The 27,095-nt window shown below is 41.0% G+C and overlaps 1 protein-coding gene across 1 annotated transcript in view; it reads right to left on the reverse strand.

The window, feature by feature from the left end:
• Positions 1-440: 440 nt before the first annotated feature.
• The window catches only part of CCDC170 (coiled-coil domain containing 170), a 110,287-nt gene continuing 83,632 nt past the window's right edge, over positions 441-27,095 (reverse strand). Inside the window, exons 9-13 of the mRNA XM_056563360.1 lie at positions 25,395-25,595; positions 22,277-22,450; positions 13,688-13,930; positions 11,302-11,538; positions 441-993 (exon numbers count right to left, since the gene is read on the reverse strand). Of these exons, the coding sequence (XP_056419335.1) occupies positions 856-993; positions 11,302-11,538; positions 13,688-13,930; positions 22,277-22,450; positions 25,395-25,595 (993 nt within the window). The 3' untranslated portion in view covers positions 441-855. The remainder of the gene's footprint in view (positions 994-11,301; positions 11,539-13,687; positions 13,931-22,276; positions 22,451-25,394; positions 25,596-27,095) is intronic.

A 27,095-nucleotide genomic window follows, 5' to 3' on the forward strand; every position in this document is an offset into this window, starting at 1 on the left:
AAACTAAAGGTATGATAAATTGTATCCCCTTAGCTCCTATCTGCTAAGATAGTTTACAGATTCCCTTTAAATGGGTACTCCGGTGAAAAACAAGTTATACAGATATGTAAGTGACTTCTATTAAAAATCTTAATCCTTCCAGTACTTATCAACTGTTATATGCTACAGAGGAAGTTGTGAAGTTATTTTCTGTCTGACCACAGTGCTCTCTGCTGACACCTCTGTCCATGTCAGGAACTGTCCAGAGCAGGAGAGGTTTGCTATTGGGATTTGTTTCTACTCTGGACAGTTCCTGACACGGACAGAGGTGTCAGCAGAGAGCACTGTGGTCAGACTGAAAAGAACAGCTCAACAGCTTTCCCTGTAGCATACAGCAGCTGATAAGTACTGGAAGGATTAAGATTTTTAATAGGAGTAATTTACAAATCTGTTTAACTTTCTGGCACCCATTGATTTTGAAAAAAAAAAAAACAGTTTTCCACCGTAGTACCCTTTAATGAATGGGGTAGGTTTTTGTGGTGATTGTACATATGTTACTTACTATACAAAGGTAACCAGTTCTAGATTTTAGGCTTTATATATATATATATATATATATATATATTTATTCAAATGTGTCATTCAAATCATATCCGAGCAACCTGCCAATGAATTGTTAATATATGGCACTATGTAATATTTTATAACACTTCTACTTATTTCATTGAATGATTCAAGTTCATATTCTTCACGTCCACACGTATGTTGATATAAAATGTCATTAAAAAATAGGTATAACAAAAATATGTGAAGAGCATTTGGGTTATTAATATCAAAACACATTCCTATATTTCCTATATAATGCTTTTCCATCCATTATGCACAGGATAATACATGGTGATGGTGGGTATGGAGCAGTCCTTCAAGCCGCTTGATTATTTCATAATCAGGTAATGCCAAGGCATTGACGTTTAGTCCCAGCATACGTGATATCACCTCTCGGAAGTCTACCAGCTGTAAAAGCATAAACACATTTTAGTCAAATATTTAATGTAAAATGTTCAATAATACCTTTGTAAGCATAATGTAATAAAAAAAAAGCTTTTGACATTTCATGCAGATATTATCGGTCAGGATCTCAGTGCTGAGACCCCTACAGATCTCTAAATGTGGGTGTGTAAAGCATGCTTCACTCTCTGACTCAATCCGAAATGTTGCAAATGGTGGGCTCCATAGACTACATTGGAACCTATCTCCTGCAATTAGCGCTGGGGCAGAATGTTAGTCTAAGCGCCAAGTCGGGTAGTGAAGTGTGCTGCCACAGGAATATCTAGAGAAAAGATGGGAGTCTCAGCACTATGACCATAACCAGTCCAAACTTTGCTTTAACAATAGAAACACTTTAATGATGTAAAACTGAGCTCCCTCTTTCATTTTAGTGCATGCAAAAATACGATGAAGTACGTACAATTCAAGACTGTTACTGTTGAGATATTCATTATGCTACCTTATTAGTCACACTGCCTGGAATACTTCTTATGCAAGTTTAATTGAGACTAACTGACTCTTAGTCCAGCAAGGTGGCATTTCACACTGTTCAAATATTTCTATTACCTTATATTTTGTGACCAATTTTATAATTCTATTGCATATATATATATATATATATATATATATATACACACATATATAATTTGAATCTGTAGCAGGGGCTCAGATTCCAGCTTTTGATATATGCTTTTTATATATTATTTTTATCATTAATAAAAAAAAAAACACGTGATTATAGAGAAACCAGCTACATCCTATTCTGTTATAGTTTTAATTTCTTAATTTTGTCTTTACCTTGAAATCTGAATTTCAAATATTTTTTGATTGCACATGTCTATGGCACTATTGGGTACAGATAGTGTAACTCAGTATTTCGGTACATACACTAATTTTATCCAGTTTTGTGTGTAGCCACTTCATCTCTTTTTATTTGTCATAAAAAAAATACAGTTTTTTACCCTTTCAGGCCCATTGGTATCAAATGGGAGAGCAAGATGTTTAATGTGCTGAAAATTGTGACAAATTTTATAGGGGATGCTATATAATAAAACTGGCACAGTTCAAGGTATACTGTACATCTTTACTCCACCTCCTGGATGTCACACGTACACCAGGATTCTGTACCTAAATCATTGTTAGTCAATAATTTTGGCACATTGAAGCTGCAACACTTTTTTCTGTGCTAATGTTGTTCCGGTTCACCTTGTTGGACAAGTGAGTAGATTCCAATGTAAGGCTCTGATGAAGCTGTGATTAGCTCCTTCTATATGCACTTGCCTTAATAAGTTCACAGTACAAATAATACAATAACATAATTTTTCATATGTACTTATATTAATATGACAGTATACCAAACATTAAGCACAATAAACTAGTGTTGCTCGCGAATATTCGCAATTCGAATATTATTCGCGAATATCGCATATTCGCGAATTCGCGAATTTCGCGAATATAGCGCTATATATTCGTAATTACGAATATTCGTTTTTGTTTTTTTTTCACAGTACACATCACAGTGATCACCCCTCTCTGCTTCCAGCTTGTGTGGTGTAAAGAAGGCTGTAATACTACTGTGTGAGACTGGCGTGCGAAAATTCGCATATGCTAATTTTCGCATATGCGCATTTGCACATATGCGAATTTTGTATATGTTAATTTCCACATGCTAATTTTCGCATACGCGTATTTGCGCATATGCGAAAATAAAACGAGAATGTAACGAATATGTGAATATTCGCGAATATATGACGAATATTCGCCCAGATATTCGCGAATATTCGCAAATTCGAATATGGCCTATGCCGCTCAACACTACAATAAACAATAAATTAGACAAGCAAGAAACTCACAGCATGAAGCATTAGTAAACATATAAAAAGAGAATATGTCCATTAAAGGAAAACTGTAAGCCTGTTCAATCACACAAAACCCAATACACTGAGTTAGTGTGGGTAAACAGGAGTCCAACAAGGGGTCACTTACTTAAATATGTCCAGCAGGTCCTGAGTAGTGTTGAGCAGCATAGGCCATATTCGAATTCGCGAATATTTGCGAATATATGGACGAATATTCGTCATATATTCGCGAATATTCGCATATCCGTAATATTCACGTTTTATTTTCGCATATGCGAACATTCGCGTATGCGAAAATTAGCATATGCGAAAAGTAGCATATAAAAAAATTTGCATAAGCATATGCGAAAATTTGCACACCAGTCTCACACAGTAGTATTAGAGTCTTCTTTACACCACACAAGCTGGAAGCAGAGAGGGGTGATCACTGTGATGTGTACTGTGAAAAAAAAAAAATACGAATATTTGTAATTACGAATATAAAGCGCTATATTCGCGAATATGCGATATTCGCGAATAAAATTCGCATTGCGAATATTTGCGAGCAACACTAGTCCTGACATATGTCCCTGGAAGATCTTCTGCTGAATTCAGTGAATTATGCAAAGGGGGCGGGGCTTCGCTGGCTTAATTTACATATTCATTGTCTGTGACTCCACATTCTAATGTCAAAGACAATGAATATGTCTGCACACGATTCACTGAATTCAGCAGAGGATCTTCTGGGGGACATATCCTAGGACCTACTGGACATATTTAAAGGGGTATTCTGAGCAAAAACATCTTATTTCCTATCCAAAGGATAGGGGATAAGATGTTTTTGTCCTGAATACCCATTTAACCTGTTAAGGACCCAGGGCATACCTGTACGCCCTGAGTCCACTCCCGGGTCGGGCCACTGCCGGGACCCGTGGCTAATAGCATGCGGCATTGATCGTGCTGCCTTGCGCTATTAACCCTTTAGACACGGCGTTCCAAGTTGAACGCCGCGTCTAAAATGAAAGTGAAACCATGTCTGTTTGCTCAGGGAGCTGTTTGGGATAGCCGTGGTGAAATCGCGCCATCCCGAACAGCTTACAGGACAGCTGGAGGGTCCCTACCTGCCTCCTCGCTGTCCGATCGCCGAATGACTGCTCAGTGCCTGAGATCCAGGCATGAGCAGTCAAGCGGCAGAATCATCGATAACTGGTTTCCTATGAGAAACCAGTGATCAATGTAAAAGATCAGTGTGTGCAGTGTTATAGGTCCCTATGGGAGCTATAACACTGCAAAAAAAAAGTGAATAAAGATCATTTAACCCCTTCCCTAATAAAAGTTTGAATCCCCCCCCTTTTCCCATAAAAAAAAAAAAAAATTGTGTAAATAAAAAGAAACATATGTGGTATCTCCGCGTGCGGAAATGTCCGAATTATAAAAATATATAATTAATTAAACCGCACGGTCAATGGCGTGCGCGCAAAAAAATTCCAAATTCCAAAATAGTGCATTTTTGGTCACTTTTTATATCATGAAAAAATGAATAAAAAGCGATCAATAAGTCCTATCAATGCAAAATTGGTACCGTTAAAAACTTCAGATCACGGCACAAAAAATTAGCCCTCATACCGTCCCATACACGGAAAAATAAAAAGTTATACGGGTCAGAAGATGACAATTTTAAACGTATAAATTTTCCTGCATGTAGTTTTGATTTTTTCCAGAAGTACTACAAAATCAAACCGATATAAGTAGGGTATCATTTTAACCTTATGGACCTACAGAATAAAATGAAGGTGGGTGTCATTTTTACCGATAAATGTACTGTGCAGAAACGGAAGCCCCCAAAAGTTACAAAATGGCGTTTTTTTTTTTCAATTTTGTCTCACATTGATTTTTTTTCCCGTTTCGCCATAGATTTTTGGGTAAAATTATGTCATTACAAAGTAGAATTGGTGGCGCAAAAAATAAGCCATCATATGGATTTTTAGGTGAAAGATTGAAAGAGTTATGATTTTTTAAAGGTAAGGAGGAAAAAACGAAAGTGCAAAAACGGAAAAACCCCGGGTCCTTAAGGGGTTAAGTAAGTGACCCCTCATTATACAACCACACTATAACTCGGTGTATTGGGTTTATTGTGGGTGAACAGGCTGACAGTTTTCCTTTACAGTCAACCAGACTACCATCATCCACAAATACCCTTGATTGTATTACATTTCATGAAAGGACTCTAAAATCCATGCAGAGAAGATGAAGCTTCCATGTCTCATAATATGTAATTGATTCATGACTAACTGAACTGTTCTGTTTGTCCTAAATTGGTACATTTTGTTTGTTTATCTTAACTATGACAACACCGACTAAGGAATCTAACTACAATGCAGTTGTTACGAGACCTTAAATAACTGCAGTGATTGACACAAATGCACATATAACGGGAGATTTATCAAAACCCATGCAGAGGAAAAGTTAACAAGTTGCCAAAAGAAGATTGCTTCTTTCATTTTTAAAAAGGCCTCTGAAAAATAAAAGAATCAATCTGCTGGAGGCAACTGGTCAACTTTTCCTCTGCATGGGTTTTGATAAATCTCCACCATAAACTTAAAGGGGCCCTAGACATGATATGACATGTTATAAAATGTCTATGGCAATTAGAATGTCAGAGAAATTCTAATTGCCATAAACACAGTAAATACATGTAAAATGAATTGTCTTTAGAGGATTAGGATTAAGGGTGTATTCACTTGTACTGTATCCTGGGCATGTTTGAAGTGAAGGATTTGAAGCTACAGAGTTCAAATTAAATAAAAAAATTTAACACAGCTTGAAATCCTGCGCATCAAAAATGTGCAAAATAATGTACATGTGAATAGACCCTAAATGGGTTTTTGAGATATTTAAAAATACATAAAGAATGGATTGTCTCATGTACACAAGCCCCATCATGTGTTCTATTAGCAGGAGTACAGTCTGTGTTGTGGGTTCAGCTGCACAGGGCCCCAAAGGGAAGAAGGGACCATTCCTAGTAAGGAGCAGAAAAGATACAACACAGAATATGATGTATTCCCTAGGAATTCTGCCACACATTTCTATCATTGCTGATTTACAATGAAATCCATTAGAGACCTTGGTTGACGGCTCAACTTAGAGCCTTTGCTGCCTCCTCCTGAGCTATATTGATGTCTTTACACATTAGCTTACCGTATATACTCGAGTATAAGCCAACCTGAATATAAGCCGAGGCCCCTAATTTCACCCCAAAAACCCAGGAAATGTTATTGACTCGACTATAAGCCTAGGGTGGGAAATACATCATCCCCCCTGTCAACATCCAGACCCCTGTCATCATTCCCCCCGTTATCATCCAGACCCCCGTCATTAACACCCCCATCATCATCACCGCCTGTCAATCCCTTCATCAGTGGTCTTCAACCTGTGGACCTCCAGATGTTCCAAAACTACAATTCCCAGGATGCCCGGACAGTCATCGGCTGTCCGGGCATGTTGGGATTTGTAGTTTTGAAACATCTGGAGGTCCGCATGTTGAAGACCACTGCGGCCTTCGTCATCATCCAGACCCCCCTTTAGTTTTCTACTCACCTCCCCTCGGTGGGAAGGAAGGGTGAGCTGGTCTGGGCCATCTATGCTGCAGGGACCATCCGGTGGGGAGGGTTAGTCGTTCCGGGCTGTACATTTTCACCGGGAGGGCCTCTTCTCCGCTCCGTGCCAGCCCCGGACTAGTGACGTTGCCTTGACGATGACGCACAAGGATGTTCATGCGCATGAAAGTCCCTGTGCGTCGTCGTCAAGGCAACATCATTAGTCCGGGGCCGGCCCGGAGTGGAGAAGAGGGCCTCCCAGTGAAGATGGACAGCCCAGAACAACTAACCCTCCCCACCGGACGGTCCCTGCAGCATAGATGGCCCAGACCAGCTCACCCTTCCTTCCCACTGAGGGGAGGTGAGTAGAAAACTAAAGGGGGGGTCTGGATGATGATGAAGGCCGCAGTGGTCTTCAACTTGCGGACCTCCAGATGTTTCAAAACTACAACTCCCAGCATGTCCAGACAGCCGATGGCTGTCCGGGCATGCTGGGAGTTGTAGTTTTGCAACATCTGCAGGTCTGCAGGTTGAAGACCACTGAGAAGGGATTGACAGGCAGAGAGTTCACCCGAGTATAAGCCGAGGGGGGCGTTTTCAGCACGAAAAATCATGCAGAAAAACTCGGCTTATACTCGAGTATATACGGCAGATGATCTTTCAGGAGAGATCAGCAGTGTTGGAAGATCGAGCAATATCAGGTGAGATTCCTGATGGATTTTTAGTTTAGTACAACTTTGCCAAAACTAAAGAAGTAGAAATTAGAAAAGTTTTCTGCACCTCATATATATCACTAAGAAAGGGTGCAAACACATTTTTGAGTAGCCAAATGCAAAATTCCTAAACAGCACCTGTAGTTATTATAGACCAAAAAACTGATCCTCCTCACTAAGGGGTGAAAAAGAAAAAGAAAAGCAGAGCAATCTGAATTTTCATGGCAGCACTAAAAGGTTTCAGATGCTGTTTAAACTACGGTAATTGTGTAACTTGTCAGCGAACATAGAAAAAACATCACTGAAGTCTTGCTTAAAACAATTCACCTTACTAAATCAACACACCACAAAAAGCAAACAAAAAGGGAAAAAAAGTGTTTTGGTGTTTCCAATGAGGTTACATTTTATCTGGCTGACTACATAAGAGATAACTTTGTATTCCTTTCTTAGAAAAGAATTTCGGGAAAAAATTGTACTGAGATTCCATTATGTGACCATTAAGCATAGATTCTGATGACGCTACATGGTGACTTTTGCTGTACATCATGATGCAATTTACATACTACGATAATATAAATTCTCATAGCCAAGACCATTGTGTTATATAGATGGAAATAATGCAAAATGTGTGAGAATAATATGCTATTTTCCTTTTGCCTACAACAAGCTACAACTTACAAGTAACTTGTGATAAGTGATGTCCAATATAAATAAGGGATAACAAAATCTGTTCTACTTCAATGTAAAAAGTGAGACAATCGCTGTTCATTTTACCCTATTGGGTGCCGAATGGGATGCTGGATGAAACTAATCTATTATGTTAAAAACACTTTAAAAAGTTTAAAAAAAGACTTTTGACATGTACTTGGTTTTCTCCTGGTTTGTTTAATTGAACAGTCAGGGTTCAAACACTCATGTCCCTAGGATATGTCAATGTTTTTTTTTTGTTTTTTTGGAAAAGTCAGTGATTCTTTAACCCCTTAATGACACAGGACGTAAATGTACGTCCTGGTGAGCTGGTACTTAACGCACCAGGACTTACATTTACGTCCTATGCATAACCGCGAGCATCGGAATGATGCTCGTGTCATGCACGGCAGGTCCCGGCTGCTGATAGCAGCCAGGGACCCGCCGGTAATGGCGGACATCCGCGATCGCACGGATGTCCGCCATTAACCCCTCAGATGCCATGATCAATACAGATCACGGCATCTGCAGCGCTACAAAAATGGATGATTGGATCGCCCACAGCTTTGACCGCTGCGTCTGAAGGGTTAATAGTGCGCGGCACAACAATCGGTGCCGCGCGCGGCACAACAATCGGTGCCGCGCGCTATTAACCCTTCAGACGCAGCAGTCAAAGTTGACCGCCGCGTCTGAAAGTGAAAGTAAACGGTTCCCGACAGTTCAGTCAGGCTGAACGGGACATCGCGATAAAATCACAATGTTCCGATCAGCTGTGACGCAGGCAGAGGTCTCCTTACTCCTCTCTCCACGGCATCCGATCGGGGTTTCTTTGCTCCAAGCCTGAGCTACAGGCTTGAGCAATCGAGCCCCTATCTCACTGATCTGTGCAAAGCTATGGCTTTGCATGGATCAGCATAAGAGATCAGTGTGTGCAGTGTTATAGGTCCCTATGGGAGCTATAACGCTGCAAAAAAAAAAGGGGGGGAAAAAGCTAACAAAGGTCATTTAACCCCTTCCCTAATAAAAGTTTGAATCACCCCCCTTTTCCCATAAAAAATAAATAAAAATAAACATAAGTGGTATCGCCGCGTGCGGAAATGTCCGAACTATAAAAATATACCGTTAATGAAATCGCACGGTCAATGGCGTACGCGCAAAAGAATTCCAAAATCCAAAATAGTGTATTTTTGGTCACTTTTTATATCATGAAAAAATGAATAAAAAGCAATAAAAAAGTCCGATCAATACAAAAATGGTACCGATAAAAACTTCAGAATACAGCGCAAAAAATGAGCCCCCATATCGGCCTGTATGCACAAAAATAAAAAAATTATAGGGGTTAGAAGATGATAATTTTTTACATAGAAATTTTCCTGCATGTAGTTATGATTTTTTCCGAAGTACGACAATATCCAACCTATATAAATAGGGTATTATTTTAACCGTATGGACCTACAGAATAAAGATAAGGTGTTATTTTTACCGAAAAATGCATTGCGTAGAAACGGAAGCCCCCAAAAGTTACAAAATGACATTTTTTCTTCAATTTTGTCGCACAATTCATTTTTTTTCCGTTTCGCCGTGGACTTTTGGGTAAAATGACTAATGTCATTGCAAAGTAGAATTGGTGGTGCAAAAAATAAGTCATCATATGGAATTTTATGTGCAAAATTGAAAGCGTTATGATTTTTAGAAGGTGATGAGGAAAAAATGAAAATTCAAAAACTTATAAACGCTTTGTCCTTAAGGTGAAAATAGGCTGAGTCCCTAAGGGGTTAAGGACACATTCTCATTTTCACCTTAAGGACGGAGTCATTTTTTGCAATTCTGACCATTGTCACTATGCATTAATAACTCTAAGATGCTTTTACCGATTATTCTGATTCTGAGATTCGTGACATATTCTACTTTATTTTAGTGGTAAATTTTCGTCGTTACTTGCATCCTTTCTTGGTGAAAGATCCCAAAATTTCATTAAAATTTTGCATTATTCTAACTTTGAAACTCTCTGCTTGTAAGGAAAATGGATATTCCAGTTAAAATTTTATATTGATTTACAAACACAATATGTCTACTTTATGTTGGCATCATAAAATGGACATATTTTTGCTTCAAAGTATAGCAGCAATTTTCAAAATTTTCATGAAGATTGCTAAATCCGAAGGGACAGATATTACAGTACTACAACTCCCAGCATGCCTGGGCAGTCTAGGAATGCTGAGAGTTGTAGTTTTGCAACATCTGGAGGGCAACCATTTGGGCACCACTGTAATAGTGGTCTCCAAACTGTGACCCTCCAGATGTTGCATAACTACAACTCCCGGCATGCTGGGAGTTGCAGTTTGGCAACCACAAGAAGGCAGCAGTAAAGATAGCTTTACTGCCACCTTCCTTGATGCTCCACGCCGTCGCCTCCCTACCTGCGCCACTGATCTCCGCTGATGCCACCGATGATAGCCGGTCCCTGCGCATCTTCTTCACAGGTACCGGCCGCCATCTTCTCCCCCCCGTTCTGCCCAACATCCAGGGGTGGGCAGAGCGGGGGGTTTCCATGGCAACCCCCCGTCTTCAACTGCCATTGGTCAGTACTCATTGCTGACTAATGGCGGGGGATAGGCGGGGTGGCATCACTGCAACCTCGCTCCTATCCCTTAGGATGATTGGGGCTGTCATTGACAGCTCCGATCATCCCTATTTTCAGGGCGATCGGGTCACCAGAGACCAGATCCGCCCGGAATAGCAGAAAATCGCATGTCTGAATTGACATGCGATTTCCTGTGATCACGGATATGGGGGGGGGGGGTGGTTCTCGGGATCCCCCTCGGCGATGTGCCGGGATGTCTGCTGAATGATTTCAGAAGGCATCCCGGTCCATTCCTCGACCGGCTAGTGGCGCAGACCGGAATTCCCACGGGTGTATCCATACGCCCTATGTCCTTAAGGACTCGGGATGCAGGGCGTATGCATACGCCCTGCGTCCTGAACAGGTTAATGTTCAAATTCACCTGCATCCTTATTCTGTTCGCCCGCACTATAACCCAGTGGATTGAGTTTAGTGTGGATGAACAGGATGATCGTTAAAAACACACAGAAATTTCTGCACCACAAACCCATGAGAGGGCCCCTGATGAATCCAAGTGATGGCAAAACATGTTGAGCTTAGTTTTCAAGCATCAAAATTTTATACATGGTGGTGCCACTCCCTTTCTTTTTTCTGAGCCAATTCATCCAGCTTGTTATATCTGGCATTCCCATCCACAAGAGATTCTGATCCCCAAACAGATGCGTGCAGGCCCTTAGAGGATATATTTTTTAAATTCAGGTGGTATGCTTGATTTCTGGAGGAAATGTCTTGTTAGGGACAAAGAAATTTTAATAACATAAAACAAGTAAAATATAGTCCATTATTATAATGTAATTTTATGTACACATATAAAATACCTGTTTTTCCCTTTTAGAAACTTCTTCTAAGGTTGTCTTAAGCGTCTTCAGCTCACTGGTGATAACTTCAATGTAGTTGGTTGCTTTGTCTTTCTCATCTTTCGCTTCCTGCTCTGTATAGTCTAATTCTGATTTAATAGAAATTAGTTTCTTATGAGTTTTGCTTTTAACTCTTTCCAAGTCTTCCAGCGATTTTCTCAGCTGTTCAATTGTTTTATGCTGTTCCAATGTCTTGATCTTAAAATATAAAGACATAATATAAATAAAACAGCATTAAAGTGAATTTGTTACAAACTGAGTTAAAGGGGTACTCCACTGGAAATTTTTTTTAACTCAACTGGTGCCAGAAAGTTAAACAGATTTGTAAATTATAAAACACAAAGAGAAAAAGAAACACAGCCGCACATCCACAATTTGTATTTTGATCTACTTGCTTCTGAGCATAAATTCAAACACTAACAGGTTGTTAGTTTCCATTTTGATCAAAAAGTACAAGTCCGTTAGCCACGTCAAGGCTACCTATTTATAGTGGGTCCCTAACCCAACAGTGGCGTAGTGCTGGGCGGGCGCCACCACCAGCCCAACACCATGCCCACAGGGGGGGGGCGACCCAATGGCCTGGCAGCCCCACTACTGCCCGACCAAGCCCCTGGCTCTGGGCCACCCCAACCCAAAAACAAAGCATCACAGTAACAATGACCGCCGCAGTGCAACCACATCAATCTGAATACCTAACAAATGCTCCCTGCCAGAGGGCTGGGAGAATGCTAGGAGGAAACCCTTATGCAGTCTCCTGCTAATTAAAAATGCCTGTGCCGAATGGGTGGTGCAGAGTGCTGGCTATGAAAAAGGTAGAGAGAATACAATTGTAAAACATAAAGAGAAAAAAGAAACACACCGCACATCAACAATTTGTATTATGATCTACTTTCTTTCCATTTAAAGGAGTACTCCAGTTTAAAAAAGAGTATCCCCTATCTACAGGAAAGGGAATAAGTGTCAGACCACTGGAACCCCCCATGATCTTTTACCTGATGTCCCAAGTCTCCCAATAAATAACGCTATGTCCACCACAGCCCCTCCATGCATTTCTATGGGAGAGCCAAAGTTACATGAAAGCTGTATCTCCAGCTCTCCTATAGAGATGCATGGAGGGGGCATCAACACAGCTTCACTTATGAAGACAGCCAGAGTGTGGGGCAGAAGATCATGTGGGGGGGAGGCCATCCCAGAGGTTGTTTTTTATTTTTTAAATTGAAGTACTCCTTTAATGACAAATAGCTGCACATTCTTCATATCCATCAATATGTCTTTTGTACATAAGTTTTTCCTTGTTTATTTACAAGTCAATGCTAATTATTTCATTGTAATTTAAATGGTCCTCTCACTTAAAAAAAAAATGTGTATAGGAACTGACAGTAAACATCCTGAAATTTCAGTTAGGAATAAGTCCAAATCCAAACATCTTGCCTAGCCTCTTTGCACCTTTTCTGCCATGAGTTCAGTGGTTATTGTACCTTGAACAAGTCCAAAACTAGACTAACTGGTTGGCAGGGGTATGCTGCATGAACACTTAGGAGGAGATTTATAAAAAACCATATCCGCTGCTGTATACTACAAAGAAAGTTCTTTTCTTTTTGAATTTCCTTTCTGCCTGTCTCATAGGACAGATGGGCAATAGGAAGGGTCAGTCATTTTAAGGGACAGTTAGGACTCACTAACTCCCTGCCGCCCCCTTTCATGACAGATGCTCCCTACCTGAATTATAAGATGGAGCTTCCCGCTTTCTCTATAGCAACCGTCTTTAGTGCGAGACCCTGGGCGGTAGAGTGACATTGTGCTGAGTTTTGCACTGGAGACGGGTGCTATGGAGTGGGATAGTGAATGGTTAAAGAAGCAGTGAATATAGATGAGGAAGATGTGTTTGCCTCAGCCAATTAGGGACAATCAAACACTGCACACTGAATTGCTCTCCCCTCTCTGCGCTTAGAAGGGAGTGTGATGTTACAATTTGTTAGGCCCAGCAAACTGGTTCCTGACAGTCATTGTGTGTGATAAGAACTTCTAAAAGTTGCACATTTAAGTAATTGGCCTCTATTTCTAGATCCTAGATTCTCAACATGTGGCACATGTAGATTTCAAGGAGTATATATCATTTCAACAGGCAATACTTGCATTGTCATCGTGCTTTATATAGTCATCACAGTTTATAATATAGCTGTGGGGCAGTTTATAATATAGCTGTGGGGCATTTTATAATATAGCTGGGAGGTAGTTTATAATATAGCTGTGGGGAAATACAAACTAAAAGGTGTGCTGTACAAAAGAGGTTGTGCTAACACTTTGAGAATGTGCCTTGGTTCTTTTAATGGTAGGTTAAACTTACCTTTAACTCATTGGTCTCTGAAAGTCTTGATTTCAGCTCAGTAACAGATTCTTGAGCTGCACTTAGCTCCTTTTGCAATCTTTCCATCTTCTTCTGCAGTCTCCTCACGGTTAGGTTAGCCTCATCTCTCTCTACTGCCAGAGCTGTGCGTACTTGCTTTTCCTCTTCAAGTTGGGCAATCTTTTTTCTCAAAAGCTCCATATGTAGCTCTTTGCTATCAAACTTTTCCTTCTGTGCTTTTAACTATATTAAAATACAATATAATTTAAAGGGGTACTCCAGTAAGGGGTACATCAGGTAAATACAACATAAAAATGCTGCAGAATCATATAACTTTGCTTACACGTTTTCCCCAATTCTGAAACGACTAAAAATCCATTTGTTTTAGGGTCTTAGTCCTGTACTTCCTGGTTATTCTTACTGGTTGAGCAGTTGCTCAGTACTACAATTCCATGAATGATTTGCTTTCTCTTGGCTCTTCATCACAGTGCCACTACCCAACTCATTCCCCTCCAACAGCACTCCTGCCAGTTCCTTGCTCAGAGCTGTTGCAGAGCATCTAATTTCACAGCAGACTACTACACGTTTAGTGAGGTTGCAGTACTTGCAGCACTCATTCTCAGAGGCAGGACCGGCGTTAGACGGGGGCAACCCGGGCAGTTGCCCAGGGCCCCCATCCAAAAGGGGGCCCCCTGGAAAAGCTTTAGGTCTATACTAACACTACTGCATTTTGCGCAAAATCACTGTGAAATCACAAATCAAATCCCAGCAAAATACAGTATTGTGACTTACTACTGCACCTGCTAGGAACTGCAGGGAATCATATAGGAATCATATAGGCTAGGACTCCTGATGATCCAGGTCTTGGCAGATACATTGTAAGTCTGTGCTGTCTATGGGCTCCGTGCAATGGAAAATGGAAGAAGAAGGTAATAGGGAAAAGTATGGAGGGAGTGGGGTTAAAATATTCAGTTACAGCACATATATGGCTGCCTAACCAGTGTGAAACCAGTAACAGATATTGTGAGGGGTGTTTTAAGATTTTAACCCCTTGAGGACACAGCTAATTTAGATTTTTGCCATAACTCCTTTATTTTTTTCATTCACAGACTCATTTTTCCATCAACAGCAATTTTGAAAATTGTGGAGGATTTTAGTTTTTACGGAGTGCACTTTACAGTAAAACTGACAGGTTCTCTTTATTCTGTGGGTCAATATGATTTAAATGATACCCATGTTACATGCTTTATTGTACTGCTTTAAAAAAAAAACTCTTAAAAAAAAAAAAAAAGACTTTTGAACAAAACCTTATTCTGACCCACTATAATTTTCTCATTTTTCTGTATACAGGGCTACATGAGGGCTAATTTTTTTGCGCCATACAGTAAGGAGCACGAAGGTGGGCATAATTACACAGTAAGGGGCACAAAGGGGGCATTATTACAGTGTGGGGAATTAAGAGGAAGACTATTACTGTGTGAAAAATAAAATGAGCGCTATTATTGACAGGCAGTACTGAGAAGATTACTGTTATAGTATATGTGGGCACTATAAATGACAGGCAGCACTGAGAAGATTACTGTTATAGTATATGTGGGCCCTATTACTGATAGGCATCACTGAGAAGATCACTGTTTTAGTATATGTGGGCGCTATAAATGACAGACAGCACTGAGAAGATTACTGTTATAGTATATGTGGGCCCTATTACTGATAGGTAGCACTGAGAAGATCACTGTTATAGTATATGTGGGCACTATAAATGACAGGCAGCACTGAGAAGATTACTGTTATAGTATATGTGGGCCCTATTACTGATAGGCATCACTGAGAAGATCACTGTTTTAGTATATGTGGGCGCTATAAATGACAGACAGCACTGAGAAGATCACTGTTATAGTATATGTGGGCCCTATTACTGATAGGCAGCACTGAGAAGATCACTGTTATAGTATATGTGGGCGCTATTACTGACAGGCAGCACCGAGAAGATCACTGTCATAGTATATGTGGGCGCTATAAATGACAGACAGCACTTAGAAGATCAGTGTTATAGTATATGTGGGAGCTATTACTGAGAGGCAGCACTGAGAAGATCACTGTTATAGTATATGTGGGCGCTATTACTGACAGGCAGCACTGAGAAGATCACTGTTATAGTATATGTGGGAGCTATTACTGAGAGGCAGCACTGAGAAGATCACTGTTATACTATATGTGGGTGCTATTACTGAGAGGCAGCACTGAGAAGATCACTGTTATAGTATATGTGGGCGCTATTACTGAGAGGCAGCACTGAGAAGATCACTGTTATAGTATATGTGGGAGCTATTACTGAGAGGCAGCACTGAGAAGATCACTGTTATAGTATATGTAAGCGCTATTACTGATAGGCAGCACTGAGAAGACAACTGTTATAGCATATGTGGGAGCTATTACTGATAGGCAGCACTGAGAAGATTACTGTTATAGTATATGTGGGAGCTTTTACTGATAAGCAGCACTGAGAAGATCACTGTTATAGTATATGTGGGAGCTATTACTGAGAGGCAGCACTGAGAAGATCACTGTTATAGTATATGTGGGCGCTATTACTGAGAGGCAGCACTGAGAAGATCACTGTTATAGTATATGTGGGAGCTATTACTGACAGGCAGCACTGAAGATCACTGTTATAGAATATGTGGGTGCTATTACTGAGAGGCAGCACTGAGAAGATCACTGTTATAGTATATGTGGGCGCTACTACTGAGAGGCAGCACTGAGGAGATCACTGTTATAGTATATGTGGGCGCTATAAATGACAAACAGCACTGAGAAGATCACTTTATAGTATATGTGGGCCCTATTACTGATAATACTATGTATATTTTATCTGCTACACAAAGAGGTTACAGACATTTTACAAAAACAAAAACAAAGCATAACCATTTTTTTGCAGGGGTTGTCCAGAGGGATGAAATAAATAAATTTTAAAAAAAAGAGGAGGGGGACTGAGACTGAGTACTTACTCTCCCATACCCATAGCTGCAATTGCACCTGTATCTGGGCTCCTGCTCATTTCCGCATCCTGGCCACTTTCTCAACAAGCAAATGCACTGTAAGCCAATGACTGGCAGATACAGGTCATGACTGAGTGAGTGGGTCATTGGCCCTTAACAGTTGCTCAGCTTCTTACACACATCAGCCTTAAGAGTTTACTTGCTGTCTAAGATACAATATTTATATTATTTATTCAAAAAATGAAACTGTCCTGAACAAACATGATGGTCCCCTGAACTTAATATTTTGTTACACAACCATCTGAGGCAGCCACTACAGTCAAGCGATTTCTATAACTCTTACGACATTTATGCATTTGTCTGCAGGTATCTTGGCTAAGGTGTGGATAGTGCCTTATACAGACAGCATGTTTCTGCTCCTTCCACAGATGTTCAATAGGATTCAAATCAGGGCACATAGAAGGCCACTATAGAATAGTCCACTGTTTTGCTCTTGGCCATTCTTGGGTGTTTTAGCTGTGTTTTCGGTCATTATCCTGTTGGAGGACCCATGACCTGCAACTGAGACCAAGCTTCCTGACACTAGGCAGCACATTGTTACGGTGAGCGCTCCGGTCCGGCGCTCCGACTGTGAGCGCTCACCTCCTCGCTTTCCCGTCCGGGCCGCAGTTCGCATTGCGGGACGTGCCCTCTTACGAATCGCGACCCGCTTCTCACCTGCCTCAGCTATGGCCCCGTCTCCTTCTGCTGCTGGCGGGGCTGGGATTCGCATTGCGGGACGTGCCCGCATGCGAATCCCAGCCCGTCACTCACCTTACGCTCCTCTTGCCTCCTCCTCTGCCTCTCTGCTCCGGTGCGTCTGTCCCCGTCCCCTAGGGCGTGCGCGTGCCGGAGCTTGGAGATTTAAAGGGCCAGTATGCCCAATAATCAAGTAACACCTGTGGCTCAGTTATAAGTTCCTCGCCCTCGCACACTTCCCTTCCGGATCTTCAGAGCCCCTAGCTTGAGATTAAGCTTTCCCAATTGTCTGTTTGCCATGCCCGTGTATTTGACCCTTCCGCTAGGTTATTTGACTATGCACCTTTGCCACCTGCCTTGACCTTCTGCTAAGTCCGACTACGCCTCTGCCTCATCCTTCTGTACCTCGTCTTGTTGTATCGGGGGTAGCGACATGGGTGTCGCCTGCCCCAGCAAGCCCATCCTGCCTTGCGGTGGGCTCTGGTGAAGACCAGCGGTACCTTAGACTCCACTCCCTGATACGGCCCGTTTCATCTGCCACACAGTTTAAAGGATTCACATCCAGCAGCGTTACAGCAAGATCCGGCCATGGATCCCACTTGGGTTCCTCTGCCCGATAATCCGGACCTTGCCTCTATAGTGGCTCAAAAGTCACAGCAGTTGGCCCAGCAGGCACAACAGTTAAATCAATTGTCCGCCATGATGCAGCAGTTGCTATCTGCTCAACAACAACTGCAGCAGCCACAGCCTCCTCCTGCTCCAGTGTTGCCTCTCGCTCCTGAAGTTGTCTCGGGATCTACGCTCCATTTGTCTCTTCCTGAGAAGTATGAGGGGGATCCCAAGTCTGGCTGTGGTTTCATGACACAGTGCTCCATGCACATAGAACTTATGGCAAAACAGTTCCCTATGGAACGAGCAAAGGTGACCTTTGTAGTCAGTCTGTTAACTGGAAGGGCCCTAGCCTGGGCTATGGGATCGCAGTGATCCACTCCCAACTAATCTCCAGGCTTTTCCGTCTGAATTTCGAAGTGTTTTTGAAGAACCTGCACAAACTTCTTATGCTGAGACGGCTTTACTGAGTCTTTCTCAGGGCAACTCCTCCATGGGCGAGTATGGCATCCGATTGTGTACCCTGGCATCGGAGTTATCTTGGAACAATGAAGCCCTTTGCGCCACTTTCAAGAGAGGACTTTCTAGCCATATCAAGGATGTCCTTGCAGCCCGTGAACTGCCTTCTACCCTGAATGAACTCATACAGTTGGCATCTCGGATTGATATCTGTTTCTCTGAACGACGTGAGGAACTACGTCAAGAAAGGGAGTCTGCACGACCTCGGTGCTTTACTCGCCTGGCACCTGTCTTCCAGCAAGCACCGCAACCTTCTACGTTGCCTCCTGCAGTGGAGGCTATGCAGGGGGATTGGTCTCGCCTAACCCTGCAGGAAAGAATTCACCAACGAGCTGAGAATCTATGCCTCTACTGCACCAGTGCAGATCATTTCCTCAGAGATTGTCCTCTACGTCCACAGTCACAGGGAAGAGAGGCCTCCCTAGGTGTGAATACCTCCTCTCCATGCTTGAATTTGACAGTCCAGCTTTCTCTACCCTCCAAAGAGACTATTTCCGTTCTTGCCTTCCTGGATCCTGGAAACTTTATCGATGCCTCCTTATTACATAGGTATCGTCTGCCAGTATCCTGCCTTCTGAAGCCTTTGTACATCTCTTCGGTCAATGGAGAAAATCTGGACTGTAATGTCTTATTCCGCATTGAACCCTTACAGTGGGGATCAAAAGTTTGGGCACCCCAGGCAAAAATTTCTCCAAAAAGGCATCAAATTACAGATTAGACATTCTTAGAATATGTCAACAAAAGTTAGATTTTATTTCCATCATTAACACTTTCAAAATAACAGAAAACAAAAAATGGTTTCTGCTAAAGTTACGGCACCCTGCAGAATTTATAGCATGCACTGCCCCCTTTGCAAAGCTGAGACCTGCCAGTGTCATGGATTGTTCTCAGTCATCATAACAAGTTGTCCACGGTACTGGACTGGCCTCGACCTTCTGGCTTGAAAGCTATTCAGCGCTTTCTCAGCTTACTATCAACATATTATTCCTCCTGAATGTCTCATCTCTGCAGCCCTAGCAAGTCTTCAGCACCTGCCCCCTGGGAAGACTTATTTACAGTGAACCCCCGACCTACGATGGCCCCGACATACGATAATTTCAACATGCGATGGCCTCTCAGAGGTCATTGCATGTTGAAGGCAGTATCAACTTACAATGCTTTTTTATGTCTGGGCCATCGCATAAATGGCTATCCGGCAGCGCTGACTGCTTCAGCTGCTGCCGGATAGCCATTTACGGTGCCCTGTGTGCTCCGGTGATGGTCTCCTACCTGTCCTCGGGGCTCCGGAGCATCCTCTTCGGGATCCCCTCCATTGCTGGCGCTCTCCATTGTCATCATCACGTCGCTGCGCACGCCGTCCCATCATGCTATAGGAGCGGCATGCGTAGTGACGTGATGACGGCGACGTGAGAGCGACGATCCCGGGCAGCAGAGAAGTTCCGGAGCGGCGGGGACATCACGGGGATGCGGCGACAGTGATGGAGCGCAACATCCTCGGCAGCGGTGGCGGTCCGAAGCGGTGGGAACAGGTGAGTACAACTTCCTATTCTTTACATTGCTCGGATCCCTCAACATACGATGGTTTCAACAAACGATGGTTCATTTGGAACGGATTACCATCGTATGTTGAGGGACCACTGTATTAGACTTTTTAATTTAGACTCCGTTTTAGACTCCGAGTTTTGAGTTTTGGATGGTCATTCCGGAATTCGTAAGTCCTTGCAGCTCATTTCCAGACAGTATTGGTGGCCAAGTTTAAAACAGGATGTCGTTGATTTTGTCCGTTCCTGTTCGGTCTGTGCCCGGGACAAGAACCCTCGTTCCAAACCTGCAAGTCTTCTACAGCCTTTGCCAGTTCCAGAGCTTCTCTGGACCGATATTGCTATGGACTTTATTACAGACTTTCCCTCATCTGGTGGCAATATGGCCATCTGGGTTGTCGTAGACCGATTCTCTAAAATGGCTCATTTTGTGCCTCTACCTTGATTACCATCTGCACCAAAGCTTTTTCTTTGCCAAATCTTCCACTTACATAGATTGCCATCTCATATTGTATCCGACCATGGAGTCCAGTTTGTCTCTAAGTTCTGGCGGGCCCTCTGCTTTCGTCTCCAAGTTAAGTTGGATTTTTCCTCAGCTTATCACCCACAATCCAATGGACAGGTCGAAAGGGTGAACCAGGTCTTGGGAGACTATCTTCGCCATTTTGTTTCTGCTTGTCAAGACAACTGGGCCAATTTACTTCCCTGGGCAGAATTTTCGTACAATCATAGGGATTCTGAATCGACTGGGATTTCACCTTACTATGTGGTCTATGGACTTCATTTTTGTCCTCTTCCTTTGTCTTCTTCCTCCGGAGTTTCCATGGTTGATGAACAAATGTGGAATTTCTCCTCCATCTGGCAGAAGACTCGTATGAAGTCTCAAACAGACAAGAAAAGGCGTTCTCCTCCCGAATTCTCTCCTGTAGACAGAGTCTGGTTGTCATCCAAATATATCCGCTTTAAGGTAACCAGTTATAAACTGGGCCCTCGCTATTTGGGTCCTTATAAGATCAAGAAACGTTTAAATCCCGTGGCCTATTCTCTCCATCTGCCATCTTCTCACCGGATCCCAAATTATTTTCATGTCTCCCTCTTGAAACCTGTTATCCATAACCGCTCTTCTAAAAAAGATATTCCTCCTACTCCCATCTCAGGTACCTCTGATGTTTATATCGTCAAGGAAATTTGGGAATCCAAGTTCATCAGAGGAAAAGTATTTTCCTTGGGGATTGGGAAGGATTGGGGGAGACCAGAAGGGTCAACGCTCCAGTACTATTACGGTCAATGCTCCAGTCCGGCGCTCAAACCGTGAGCGCTCACCTCCTCGCTCTCCCATGTGGGCTGCAATTCGCATTGCGGAACACGCCCACATGCAAATTGCGACCCACTTCTCACCTGCCTCCGCTATAGCCCCATCTCCTTCTGCTGCCAGCGGGACTGAAATTTGCATCACGGGACATGCCCGAATCCCAGCCCATCATTCACCTTATGCTCCTCCTGCCTCCTCCTCTGCTTCTCTGCTTTTCCCAGCCTTTCCCAGCAAGCCCATCCTGCCTTGCGGCGGGCTCTGGTGAAGAACACAGTTGTCCACTGTTGTCTTTCATGAAGTCCATTTTGGCTCAAACTGTTACATCTGACGTTGATGTACCTTACCTTTAAAGTTCACCTCTAATGTCTTTTGGAAGTTATTCTGGGCTCTTTGGTTACCATTCGTATTATCCGTCTCTTTGATTTGTCATCAATTTTCCTGTTGCGGCCACTTCCAGAGAGGTTGGCTACAGTCTTGTAGACCCTTCTGAATAATATGCGCAACTGTAGTCACAGGAACATCAAGCTGCTTACAAATTGTCTTACAGACTTTACCTTTAACCTGCTAGTCGTATAATTTTCTTTCTAATCTCCGTAGACAACTCTAAGGACAACTGATTTTCATCAGTTAATTCTCATTTTCATTTGTTATTACTTTTGTTAGTTTCAAGTTTTTGGAGGGAGTACTGGAGTTTTTTCTGTATTTAAAAGAAGGGTACCAACAATTTGTTCTATGTCTGTATGTGTATAGAGTCATTTCTAAAATACTAATATAATTAACCTATAACTATAAATCATTGACACAATATTCTCCTGTAAAGCAAATTATGCTAAAGTCCAGTGCAAAAATGTAGTGACAGTCTCTATACCTTTCTTTGCAAACTGTGAGCAAGTGTCTTATTTCCAATGACAGCATCTGATTCCAATTTGACCAACTGATCTGCCCGGGCAAGGATGGCATCCAGACGCATGTCGAAACCTACATCAGCAGTTATTATTTCCAACTTCATTTTATCAGACAGCTGTTCCAAGAACTTCATGTACTGCGGAAGGTGTCAGAGGTAAAAAAGAAAGTGAAAATGCAGAAATAAGCTAGTAATAACTTATTTTGTGAACATGTAAAACCAATAGATGATCATATTATTAATCATATCCCACATTATTTTTAATAATTCATCAATATTGAAAGAAATTATAAGCATGGTGTAATATATGAGATGGAAAATTATTACTAATAAAACTTGTGATCTCCATTTGAGATGGTATTCTACCACTTAATGTATAATGTGAAAAGTAACAGCTTCCCAACCATCTACGGGTATGTTCAAACAACATAAAATTTGCTAACTTTATTTTTTATGTGCGCATTTTCGTTCTAAACAAAAAAAAAATGCAGCTGCTATTTTTTTTTGCCCACATTTTTGCTGAGCCGACTACAGCCGACTACAGATTAAAATGTGTGTCAAATAAAATGCTCCAACAAATTTTAGGCTGTGTGAATATACCCCAAGGGTAATGATCACAAGGACAAAAAAAAAATTCTATAACAAACTACCTCAAAATCAGTGTGGAATCTGCTGTCTGTTTATGATTTTGATGTGGTTGGTCATGTAATTTTTTTTATATGGTTTTGTAAAGCTCCCACTGATATCAATAGGAGCTTCTATCTGGAACCAACACTGAAAAGTTACATCACGTTTTTTTTTCAGGGCTGTTTTTTGAAATACAGGCTTTTTGTCTGACATTCCTATTTGAAATCAATGAGCTATTGGGTTTTGGTTGTGCAGTTTTTGTGAACAATCCCTTAGAGTAACCCTATATTAGAAGCTTAGAGATAACCCCTTTCCAAAAGAACATAACGCATAGATATGCATTATTGGGGCCGGGGTGGACTCATCAAACTACTCGCATGAATTATGATGGCTGCCAGAGCTCTGCATACCAGCTCATGGATGGGTTAGCCTCTTGGCAGACCAGAGAAGTAGACTGCCTATAATGTTATGCAAAGGACTGAACAGTATTAGAAATCTAATGATGGGGACATAAAAAATTTTAAGTTAGTAAAAAATATATACATATATATATATATATATATATATATATATATTTAAATGTGAATAAGCCCCTCCCCAATAAAATAAAAAATCTCCCTTCTTCTATTTTACACAAAAAAAGTGTTAAAAAAATAACAAAGTAAAAAATATTTGGTATTGCTGTGTGCAAAAATGTCTGAACTATTAAAATATAATGTTATTTATTCCATATGGTGAATGTCATAAATGTAAAAAAGAAAAAAAAAACAAGTCCATAATTGATGCTTTTTCGGTCTAGTCACATCCCAGAAAATGAAATTGAAGGTGAATAAAAAGTCACATATACGAAAAAGTGGAACCAATAAAAACTACAGATCAAAAATTAGCCCTCATACAGACATGCATACAGAAAAATTAGTTACAGATGTCAGAATAGGGCAAGTATGGTTAAAAGCAGTACAATAATAGTAAAGCACTTAAACATGGGTATATTTAAATCATATTGACCCATAGAATAAAGAAAACATATCAATTTTACTGTACAGTGTACTGTAAAAACTAAACGCTCTAAAAGTTGCAAAATTTCAATTTTCTTTTCAATTTCCCCACAAAATAATAATTTTATTAATTTATCCACTTTTGTAATAATGAATATTGTTAAAGGGGTACTCCACTGGAACACATTTTGTTTTTAAATCAACTGGTGCCAGAAAGTTAAACAGATTTGTAAATTACTTCTATTAAAAAATCTTAATACTTTCAGTAATTATCAGCTGCTGTTATGATCCACAGGAAGTTCTTTACTTTTTGAATTTCCTTTCTGCCTGACCACTGTGCTCTCTGCGGACACCTCTGTCCATTTTAGGAACTGTCCAGAGCAGGATAGGTTTTCTATGGAGACTTGCTCTTACTCTGGACAGTTCCTGAAATGGACTGGATGTGTCAGCAGAGAGCACTGTGATCAGGCAGAAAGGAAATTCAAAAAGAAAAGAACATCCTGTGGATCATAACAGCTGCTGATAATTACATAATTACTGAAAGGATTAAGATTTTTTAATAGAAGTAATTTACAAATGTGTTTAACTTTCTGGCACCAGTTTATTTAAAAAAAAAAAAAAGTTTTCCAGAGGAGTGCCCCTTTAATGCTCACTCCTATTATCCTTTCAGAAGAACTGTTTTGTTTTTTCCCTTATCATGCGCACTCACCATCACTAGTCAAACAGCGTCATTTGTTTTATTAAAGTTCAGCTGTATCAATGTTTTTTAGAACTATAACTTGGTTATGTGATCACAAGTCTGACCCACAGAAAATCACAGAGGAAAAAAAAGATCTAATATCTTCAAAAGACAACATTACACCTGACTGATTGTGTGTGGTATTGCAGCTCATTTCCTTTGAAGGAAGACGTTTTTGGAAGAAATAAACTTAGTGTTTTTATCCCTGCATATCCCCATTATTGTGTCAGAACAGGATGTCAATCCTGTGTTTAGACTTCCAGTGAACTACAAAATGACATAATTACCTACCAGATCCCCTCCTACTATATGAAGCCAGTTTGTTATTGTCAAAAGCCCAGGGGGTGTTTCACAACATAGCAAGAGCCTGAGTTAGTCCAGCCAATTTACGGATGCAAGCAGGCCAGGGGGAGTCTCCTATAGAGGAGATAGGCTGGAATTACCTGGCCTCTTCTTGTGCTAGGAAATGCCTCCTGGGCCTTTTATATCTCAGTGCTAGGAAGGACTAAGGAGATAAAAAGATTGGACCAAAATCCTGATGACTAGCTCTGTCTAGCCATGGACTTATTTACACATGTTTCCATCCTGACAGGTAAGATTTAATTACATATTTCTCAGCAACCCCACTGTAAATCATAGTTTACAACTTATCAATGGATAAAGGGAAAATAACGGGGAGTTTGTGACAGATTGTTTTCAAACTTTAATACCATCTTACCTTCTGCTTCTCATAACTTAGATTGTCTCGCATTACATCTCCAGAAACGAGTTCACCTTCAGCTGACTTTAGCCGAGCCAACAGGTCTTCAAGTTGTTGCTCAGCTTTCCGAGCTCTATGTAATGCTTCCTGGTGCAGATCTGACTGGTTCTGTAGCTGCTCACTCAGTTTGAATACTTTGTTTTCCAGTTGAGTTATCATCTACAAAATGAATTAGAAAATTATCAACCTTCAAAGCAAGTTAGTTGAACAAAAAATCAGAACAATCCTCTACGTTAACCTGTTCTAGACAGTTCCTGTTTATGGACAGAGGTGGCAGCAGGGAGGGATGTGTCAGAAAAGAACTACACAACTTCCACCAGGGCATACAGCAACTGATAAGTACTGAAAGACTTGACTATTTGAAATGAAAGGAATTTTCAAATCATTAAAACTCTCTGGTATCATTTCATTTGGGAATCCTTTTTTTCCTCCAGACTTCTCTTTCAGGATCTCCTTACATTGCCTTGGTATTTTTCAATGCATAACCGCAAAAGAAGCTATACAGTGGTATAGGTCCCCTAGAGGACCCTATTATAAATAGATGTTTTTAGCCCCTTAAGGACAAGGGGTTTTTCCGTTTTTGCACTTTCATTTTTTCCTCCATACCTTTAAAAACTCATAACTCTTTCAATTTTGCACCTAAAAATCCATATGATGGCTTATTGTTTGCGCCACCAATTCTACTTTGTAATGACATCAGTCATTTTACCCAAACATCTACAGCAAAATGGAAAAAAATCAGTGTGAGACAAAATTGGAAAAAAAAAACGCCATTTTGTAACTTTTGAGGGCTTCTGTTTCTATGCAGTAGATTTTTCAGAAAAAATGACACATTCTCTTTATTCTGTAGGTACATACGAATAAAATGATACCCTACTTATATAGGTTTGATTTTGTCGTACTTCTGAAAAAAATCATAACAACATGCAGGAAAATACGTTTAAAATTGTCATCTTCTGACCCCTATAACTTTTTTTCTTTTTCGCATATGGGACAATATGAGGACAAATTTTTTGTGCCGTGATCTGAAGTTTTTAGCGGTACCATTTTTGTATTGATCAGACTTGTTGATCGCTTTTTATAAAAAAATGTCATGTTGCATTGTGCCATCAATTGTGTCTGCGCCAAAAATTCAAAAAACCGACCAACTCTCCATTTTACTTAGAAAAGGGGGCGTTTCCAACATTTAAAAAAAAAAAAAACAACAACAAATTTTCTAATGTTTCTGCAGAAAATGTGGTGAATTTGAGCTCTGGAAAACCCCTCAGCTCAGAGCAGTTGTAAAAAAAAAGCAAAATGTAGGAAAAAGTGCAAATGCAGGGAAACATTAGTAAATATGTAGAAAAATCAAAACCCACAAAGAAAACTACGCTCATAGGCCCTGATTTACTAATGTAAACACGACAGGATTTGTTGGGTTGTGCGCCAGAATTGAAAAAATAACCTGGCTAAATCTCCATTTTACTGTGAAAACCTGAAAAAGGGGCGTGGTGGTCAAAATGGGGTGTGTCCCTGACATTTTCACACAAAAAACGACATATTTACTAAGGTTTCCACAGAAAATGTAGTGGATTTGAGCTGAGGAAAACCCCTCAGATCCGAGCAGGTGTAAAAACAAGCAAAATTAAGGAAAAGTAAAATACGTAGGGAAACCTTAGT

This window comes from Hyla sarda, chromosome 3 (genome assembly GCF_029499605.1).
Source record: "Hyla sarda isolate aHylSar1 chromosome 3, aHylSar1.hap1, whole genome shotgun sequence".
Taxonomy (NCBI): Eukaryota; Metazoa; Chordata; class Amphibia; order Anura; family Hylidae; genus Hyla; species Hyla sarda.